Here is a 9,209-nt window from a genome sequence, read left to right on the forward strand (position 1 = left end):
TTTTGTTAAAAAACGTTTTTTTTTAACAGGGTGAAAACAATGTGAGGATCAATGTATCTGTTGGTGAGGCAACAGATAAGCTGAAAGAAAATAGGACAGAACTAAACAGCCAGACTGAGTTTCTGGCCACATACAAGTGTAGACTTCACTCATTTTGAAATTGTCTCATTTTTCATCTCCAGTGGATCAGTTCCCTCTGCTTCAGTCTACAACCTTTGTTTCCTCTTTTTATGGACCAAGATCCAGCTTGTGAATGTAGACTTCTATGTGAATAAAGACATGTACTGCAAAAACATCAGTGATTTAAAGTCAGATAATAGTGAGTGGGCATTTTCAAGATATGAGGACATGAGGACTTCTTTCGTCTTGGCCATTAGCTGCAAAATAATCAATCTAATAAGACCCATCTACTGGAGGGAAGATACTGACTGGTCATGATGTCGACACGGAACCTCGCTTCAGAATCCCAGACAGACCTTTCAATGTATCAAGATGTTAACAGTGATATTCTCTTGAAATAAAGTCGAAACTTCAGCGTTTTCTGCTTGAATTTATTTCAAAGTGAATGTGCTGAGAATGATAATAAAGGACAACGAAAAATGTCACCAGAGACTGTCTTTGTTTCACTCACGTTTGTTACCTTTGTCCATTTACAAGAAGAGCTGCAGAACATCTGCGACCTCATCAGGTCCGGGGCTGACCAGGCCACTCCGGATGCTGTCCGTCTAAATACAGAACAAACCTCTCCAGTCTACCATTAAAAATGCATACAAAGGCTGAATCCAGGAGCCATTTAAGAAAACAGAAGACATTAATAAAAAAAAGACAATAAATGTTTATATATAAAAAAAAAAACCATTCGTCAGCAACAGGATTCAACTTTTTAAAGTCCAATTGTTTGCCTTTATTTTATTTCTCTCATTTTTGTCGCACAATAAATGGGAGTTGAGAGTGGCCTGATGGCTTGTTCTATACGGCAGGTTCACGTCGCTGGAATTTACCCATCGTTCATTTCAGCCACTTCCTTAACTTTAGCAACACATTTACTGGGGACAGAACAGCCAGTCCCATGAACATCTGACTGCCTGAGCCGGAACAGATAAAACAAGAAAGCGTCTGAAAACTGAGAAAGAAACTCTGGTAGGTTCAAGCTGTGATCCCACTTAAGTCTGGGAAACACATGGAAGTGCTAGTCTGTCACATCAACACATCCAGTCGGTTCTGGACGCCAAGCTGACCGTTTGAAACATTTTATTCTTTAGAGCAAACATGGAGTTACAATTCCTGGAGGATGCTTGATCCAAAACTACCAATGTGACCCAAAGCCAGAGGTTGGACAGCTCAACGCTTGGCTTCGTGAAACAGAACTCAGAACATGAAATGATACTGTTATTATTAATGACACATATTTTTCTACAGAAATGCTGGAATCCCTCAATATTGAGAAGATTGTCCCACCTCTAACAGCTTGACTTTTAGGAGGAATTGAATTCACTGAATGGATAAAATTGGATTAAGAACATTGAGTTGATCTGCCTTCCTGGGCAGATGGATTATCATCCACTGAAAACTGACTTCATCATCTCCAAACCTCTACATTTGACTGGTAGAATGAACAAAGGGTCCAAAACGCTGAGATCCTCCAATGCATTCATTGCGTTAGTGCATTCACTGGAATCTGTCCTGTTCCTTTAGGAACCAGCCAATCACCAGTAACTGGAAAGATACTTCTTTTCTTAAGACAATTATTGTTTCATTGGGACAAGATACCAAATAAATGTTCCAGCTTTTTTTTTTTTTTTTTGTTCAGTGCAGATTCAGGACTCAACAATCAATTCTTCTTCAACTGCCATATATTGGAAATATTTCACTGCAATACTGTTGCTTAAACATTGTTGCTTGATTGGCGATTTATGACAGAAGATTCGTGAGGAAACAATTTGTTAAAGTTATGCTTTTGACCAAAGGTCGTTACAGCTCTGACTACCTCCTAAGACTGATCAGTAAACTCTGTCTCCACAACACCATCAGTTGGTGGTGAGATGTAGAAGACGTGTGTATAAATCACAGATTCAAGGTGAAAGCCAAAATTAGACTGTTTTTACATATGAATCCCACTTACATCAGTTAATTTACCACTGTTTACTTCTCCAATACCGACTTTTGTTTCTCATCATTTGTTCTTTTATTTCTTCTGTTGCAACTGGTTTTATTTGCAAGGCATATTACTTTGAGTTTTATTTCCAGACGCTTTGATTTTCAACCTTTATAACCTTCATATATGGTTTGTTGAGTCCAAATGTTAGACTGAGTGTATTAGGAATTAGTTCAGCTGTTATTATTAATTCCGACAGCTATATTTAGCTATTTCAGCTTTGATTTTTTGTGATGTTTTTTTTGTGAATCAACCAGGAACACAATGGCTCATTAGGTTGATATGCAGACTCAATTTCAGTGTTAGGTCTGCACTGGTATTTTTGTAGAGCAGCAAATAAAAGGATGATTCTACATTTTTTCTTCAACATTGAGGGATTTCTTCATTTTATTTCATCATCAAATTTTTTTTTCTTTTGTTTTGCTCCCAAGAAAAACTAAGTGAATGTCCTCCAGGAGAAGTAAGTGCACTCATTTCGCTAGAAGTTAAGTGGGAACAACATAAAGTAAATAGACTCCTGGCCACTCACAATTAAGAATGATCACATTTCCACATATAGAAAATTTATATCTCTCCACCAGTTCATTATCCGTTCTACTTTATCTAATGCAGTCAACTGTGTGTTAGATTGGTGGCCATTTTGGAAATCCTGAGCTGTAAACTGGAATGTGACCAGACACAGGTCGCTGAGCCACTGGTAAGACCTGAAGATTGGATTTTTTGAAGGGAAGTTTTGTGGAGTTACGGTCAAAAATATTTGTTTTCATTTGACCGTGAGCTTGTTGGAAATACATCTCGCCAGTGATGATAGGCTAACAGCTGGTTAGCTTAAGTCAGCTATTTAAAACAACTCAAACTGATCACGTGGAAGAATCAGTGGGATGTAACACCAAACTGTTAGTGAATAACATGGTGTTGTTCACTGACAGTTTGCACCTTTAAGGAAAACAAATGTTTGTTTACGTATTTGTTAAAACTGTCACTATGTCATTACAGCATAATATGAGACAGATAATCTGCAAAAAGGTCAATATCCTACAGCTGCTCCCTAAGCTATTAGTGTTGTCTGAAAAAATGCATCCCGTCGACCAAAAACAACCAATTGGAACCAGGAGGAGGGTCTAACTGCTGTCAAACAAACTCATGTACTTGCTGCTCAATGTGCTAATAGCAGAGAAACAACTTAGTATTACAGAAAAAACATTTATCTGCCATCATCTGTGGCCATGCTAACTAGCTTTAGCATTCACAGCAGGATCTGCTATCAGGAAGAAGATACAGCTGAGCAAAGAGGGAATGAGGGGCGGGGTTAAGCAGCAACACCAGGAGGAGGATTGACAGCAATAAGATCCGCCTCCTGACTGAGTGGTTGTATCTAGATAGCAGAGAGAGTGGGCAGAAGAACTCAAGTTTTGTGTCTCATAGCATACTGTCATGTCACAGTGAAAGTTTCAACAAACATTACATACTGCTGCTTTAACAGAACAATACATCCGTGTTCTTATGCAGCATTACCAAGATGTCGGCTCTATCAATCTGCCTGATTTGCTGTTACTTATCAAGTTGTTCAAGTCAAGAGATAAAGAAAGTTTTTAACTCTGTTAAAAGATGATGTGCTGATGACCTTTTCTAACAAGCTCATAGCGATGTTAAATTTTTCTACGACAGGCAAAGGAACTTTTACCGAATGCATTGAATTCTTAGGCAAACTGCAGCCAAACCACTTGCCGCCATGTTGTAGTGATCACAGTAACACTTTGACCAGGTTTCCACTCATTCTTTGTTACTAAAGGCCTCAGTTTGCTTCAAACAAAGTGCTCGTCGACTCTTCTAACAACTTGTCGAAGAAATCCCAGCTGGCAACAGGACCAGCTGGTTCCAACTATTTTAGCAAACAAACCAAACCTCTACCAGCTTGTTTGAAGAATACTAAATCCTCGACAGCTCTGACAGCCCTGCACTTCGTAAGCTGGCTGTTTGAACACGCCGAGCCGCCTGTTGGCTTGTTTCATCGCTGTCACTTTAGCCCTTGAAATTGCTTCACACATCACAGCCCTTAGACTGGTTCTGAAGTTCAGACACCCTGTTCAAATAGTTCCAGGAAGCAACATCCTCGGGTACTCTTGATTTAACAAAACCACCGTAATAGCTGTAAAACTCTATTTCAGAATCTCATGGTGACCTTTCTGCTGTTGTTTTGGACGCCACATTCGTCCACATATCTCAGATATGGGTTGTTTAGTGAAACAATAACTGTCTTGATGTTTGATGAAAGTCTTGGCCAGTAGCCACTGATGAAGGAGCATATAGCTGCTTGTTCTGTCTGAAGCAACCATCGCCCGCGCCCTACGTGACATAGTCATCCTCATCGCTGCGTTCTGTCTTGATGTGGTCTGGGTGGAGCAGTGGAAAGTGTGGCGCTGTAGTCCTCGTGCAAACGTACCACTCCTTAATGTTTGACAGCTGAGTTAAGGCCGGGTTCACCGAGCGCTGGCTCCGCCGGGGGGTCCTGGAGCTCTGCTGCTTCTGGCTCAGCTGGCTCTTGAGGCCCGACAGAGAGAGATCCAGCGGCATGGCCACCGGAGACGAACTCCGCAGCAACACTTTGCCGCTTACGTCGTTGCTAGGGCTAAGATCTAACTGGTGGGTGGTCAACAGTGGGAAATGAGAACTCCTGTTGGCAAGCGACGAAGTGAAGTGGTTCATTTTCAGGTCGAGGGGTTCGAGGACAGGTTGCTGGAGGTGGTGATGGCCAAAGCTGTACAAGTCCTGGTGGTCAGAGGTAGGCGACGACTTGACGTGGATCTTCATGTGCTTGCGCAGGGAGCTGGGGTGGGTGTAAGACTTGGTGCAGCCCAGGGCCTTGCAGTCGTAGGGCTTTGAAGCGGTATGGACCTGCGAATGCTTCTTCCTGTCGCTGCTGTTAGCGAAGCGCCTCTCACAAAACTCACACTGGAATGGCTTCTCACCTGCAAGACAAACATTACACTCACTGAGATCTCAGATGCAAGTATGTATTTGGATTTATATTTCTGGCTAATGGTATGATTGGGACACAATAAACATCTGGAGATCATTTTTGGAAAACAAGACACTGAAAGGGCTGCACAGTGTAGCATTGACCAGCACTAGCTGCGTTTCCCTTAGAAATGGGTGCAAAACTTTGTTGATATTCCGTTAATGTTGAAAAAACATAATTTTGCATCTGCTGTGTTTCCATTAAAGAGACACAATTAAAATCATATGTGAATAAGCTTGTTCACATGTTACGTCAAATTGCGCAAATACATGGTCGCTAGCTGTGTTTTCATTGTTTCGATAATTGCACAATTAGCGATTTCCAAAATAAATTCATTTACTTGAAATTTTGAAAAACAAAGAAAAAGACTCTTGTGTTTTGATAAAAAGCTTCGGCTCTGAAATGAGGAGGGTTTTTTTGGCCATACTGAAATTGGTTTATTATGCTTTTTTCATATCACACTCGTCACATGATCAACAACCGGATGTTGCCACGGGCAAAAACCACGAAGATGAAATAGATGACAGGAAGTAGTTTGACGATGATAGTGAGACATACCTTTAATGACTTGCCACATTAAAGGCATGTCGCGTGTGATTTTAATTTAATTTCTTATTTAATGGAAACACTGGAATTGAAAAATTGTTTTTCTTGTTATTTTATTATTTTTCTGCTTTTACCTTGAGGAATTTAGTCAAAGATTTGTGAAGGAAACACAGCAACAATGAATCAAAGTGAAGGTGTTGCTCTTAGCTGCAGCCGTACTGAGTCAGGATCCCAGTGGATCCGCTAGATCACGACTCTAAAACCTGCAGCTCTGGACCATAGAGCTATTTGATATTTCATACTAAACATGAAATTGACCTGACCTGTTATTACTTGGGTTCTAAGACCTCATGAAAAAACATTGTCGCCCCCCACAAGCCCACTCCATGCAGAAAAACCCAAGGCTGGGTTTTGAACCCAGAACCATCATGTTGCAAAGCAACGTTACCAACCGCCCTAGTGGAACTGCTTCAGGCTAAACATCCAGACTCCATTCCATCACCTGGTTCTGCTCCCTGGCTGAACACTGGGATTCTACCAACCTGGTCTCATATGATTTTAATGCTTATTATTGAAAATAATATTGATAATATTTTATGTTAATTATTTTAAACCTAACATAGTGTTTTGGGTCACATGCACACACACACCGGGCAGAAAAACAGAACTCTGCTCATGCAGCTGTATTATAATGATGTCACCTCTGTGTCATAATAATGTTCCCTCTTAAAAACAGTTATGGTTCAGTAATAAGCACACTGGTTCAGAAAGAGGAGGATGGTCTAGGCTTGATGGTCCAACTAAATCAGTGTTTCACTGATAGCTACTGCAGATAACTCAGAGGCAAAATGAATTAAAAAGAGCTTTAGAGTAAAAATCCATCTAGACTAAAAATCAGATTTCACTTTAACCCCATCTGACCTCCTCCTCAGCAGCCTGCTGGGTGTTAATCCCTCACCCTGCATGACTCCTCAAACCCGGGGCTCCAGCAGGAACCGAGGAGGCGGTGGAGGGAAGAGTGTCCACAAAAGGGACTCAGCCTTTAGAGACATGGAGGAGGGGGGGATCCCTGCAGACTGAGAGCTATCTTTATTAACCTCACATTGTGTCTGAGAGTGTCAGGAAGCCGCTGTCTGTACGGATGACACGGATTTAAGTCCCCCCGCCCCGTTGCCCCGCCGCCGGCCGGCCGGCCGGCCAGCCAGCGGTGTCACCCCGTGAACAGACCCAGAAGCAGCAGAGCTTACCCGTGTGCGTGCGCGTGTGGATCTTGAGGTTCTCGGAGCGTGCGAACATCTTGCCGCAGTTGGGAAACGCGCACGAGAAGGGCTTCTCCCCGGTGTGCACGCGGATGTGGTTGATGAGTTTGTATTTGGCTTTGAACGCCTTCCCGCCGCGCAGACACTCGTCCCACATGCAGACATGACTGAGGCTCTCGAGCCCCGCCGCGACGTGCTCGCTGGTGACGTGGTCCACGAGCTCGGGCATGGAGCTGAAAGTTTGCTCGCAGACGGACGTCGCCGTCCGCCCGAGCCTCGGCTTCGAAGAAGTTCGCTCAGTCCATTTGCAGACCAGCTCGGTTTTCACGGTGGGGCCTTTGGAGAAATCCAGCAGGCCGTCCATCCCACCTCCGATTGGAGTGTCAGCACAGGCGGAGACATTCGTGGCTTTCGCTTGGGGTGGGGAGACGATGCTCGAAGCCCCGGAGTTGTTGTTCCCCAAAGGAGAGACGAGGCCATTGTGCCTGGCCACCACGGCCATCCGCTTCATGCTCCGCTCCGCTCCCCAAATACACTCCTCCTTTTTCCTAAAATGACTAAATTATAAATGACAATGCGCTTATTGCGCTCCTGTTTTCTCCCGGCGGTGTAGTTTCACCCACAGCGCATGCGGCAGCGTCTTTACCCCCCGCTGTTCGACGTTAGATCCCGAGAGTCAAGCCTCCATGCTTCTATTTACTGTGAATGGAGGTGAACGGATTGGAAGGAATGGAGCAGGCTGCGGTCCAAACCAGCGGAGGGGCGTCCTTGTCTCCTTTCCTCGCCCCCTTCGGTCCCACTTTTCTTTCTTCCTAGCATTCCCAGAGAGTTCAAATTCAACCTTGGTTATTTCTAACTACTTGCTTGGACGTAGACACAGATGCACAAGAACTAAACATTAATATGTCGTGTTGCAGAAATCCAGATCTTTATATGACTGTAGACGTATTGAATAAGTCTACACTAGTATTCAATACATTGGAAGTCCAGATGAGTCTCGTTCTCCAGATTAAAAAGACCTTTTGGAAATAACCTTTAATCAGTTATTAACCCTCGCTCCACATCCCCATGTTTTATTTTATTTATTTACTTTTACAAAACCCACATTTCTGTTTTTAAAAGTAGTTTTTATTAGTCTAATAGAATATTCTGAACTTAATAATTAGCAGAAACAAAGGCCTTCAAACAACCACCTTGGTGTAATTAATGTATTTTATGTTTAGTGATACTTCCAGAAATGAATGGACTTTTCAATAAAATTCTGATTTATTGAGTGTGTCTGTAATCTTTTTCTTTCTTTTCTTTTTTTTATGTGTGGCAAAGGATGGGACAAAAAAACACTCTCACTTAGAGATGTATTTATTTTTGCCTTTTTTAATTTATTCATTTCAAATGAACAAATACAGCAATAGCTGCTTCATGCTGCAAAGTACAGGGGTTTAGTCAGCACATAGGGCTTGAATGCACATAAGCAGCCAGGCTGCTGCTTTGACCTCAGGAAACTTTCATGTTTCCTGAGGTTTTTGTTTCTTTAACTTCTCATTGGTTTCCTTCTCAGCTATAGAGTTAATCAACCTGTTTCACATCCAGTAATCACTCTTCCGAGTACTGATCCGCTCCAGTTTCATTTAGTCGGTGTCAGATTATCTTGCTACTCATGGCAACTATGTTGTTGTCGCATCAACCTTGCTGAACACTCAGGTCTTCTGGTTTTGGTAGACTCAGCAACATCAGAACCAGAATCATATGTGCATAATGAAGGTATTTGATAAAAAATATAAAAATAACTGGATACTGTCATGTTTTTATGAGGTAAAGCACTTCGAACTGTCTTGTTGTTGAAACTTGACTTGACAAGTTAGCAGTTCTTGTTAAAGTTTCATACATTTTATGAAAACAATTGATTTAGACTGGGTTTTTTTTCTTTTGCCTGATTTTGTCATTATTTTATTTATACTAATTGTTGTCATTTTGGTCTTTAAAATACCAAAATTTCCACATGGCTCTATGTCTTCTTGATTCATCTGATGTAATTTTTAAATATTATATGATTGATGTGCTAATCAGTAACTCAGTCCTTGAGTCGCCTTTTCAGCAGACACTTTTTACTTTTTTTTTTTTTTGAAAGATTACTTTTTACTTTGACTTGAGTAGAAATATGTTGAAGCAGTTCTAGTTTTGGGTGGTCTATCCACCTCTGTTACTTTTGCCACACCATGGCATAGACCCT

The 9,209-nt window shown here is 41.8% G+C and overlaps 1 protein-coding gene across 1 annotated transcript; it reads right to left on the bottom strand.

Annotated features, from left to right (window-relative positions):
- Positions 1–462: 462 nt before the first annotated feature.
- LOC129356552 (zinc finger protein ZIC 4-like) lies at positions 463–7,684 on the bottom strand. The gene is made up of 2 exons (XM_055026134.1): positions 6,968–7,684; positions 463–5,124 (listed from the first exon to the last, which is right to left on the bottom strand). Exons 1-2 carry the CDS (start codon positions 7,488–7,490, stop codon positions 4,502–4,504), a joined length of 1,146 nt encoding a protein of 381 aa, XP_054882109.1. The 5' UTR covers positions 7,491–7,684; the 3' UTR covers positions 463–4,501.
- Positions 7,685–9,209: the final 1,525 nt, after the last annotated feature.

Source organism: Poeciliopsis prolifica, unplaced genomic scaffold (assembly GCF_027474105.1).
Source record: "Poeciliopsis prolifica strain line A6 unplaced genomic scaffold, Auburn_PproV2 SCAFFOLD178, whole genome shotgun sequence".
NCBI classification, from domain to species: domain Eukaryota; kingdom Metazoa; phylum Chordata; class Actinopteri; order Cyprinodontiformes; family Poeciliidae; genus Poeciliopsis; species Poeciliopsis prolifica.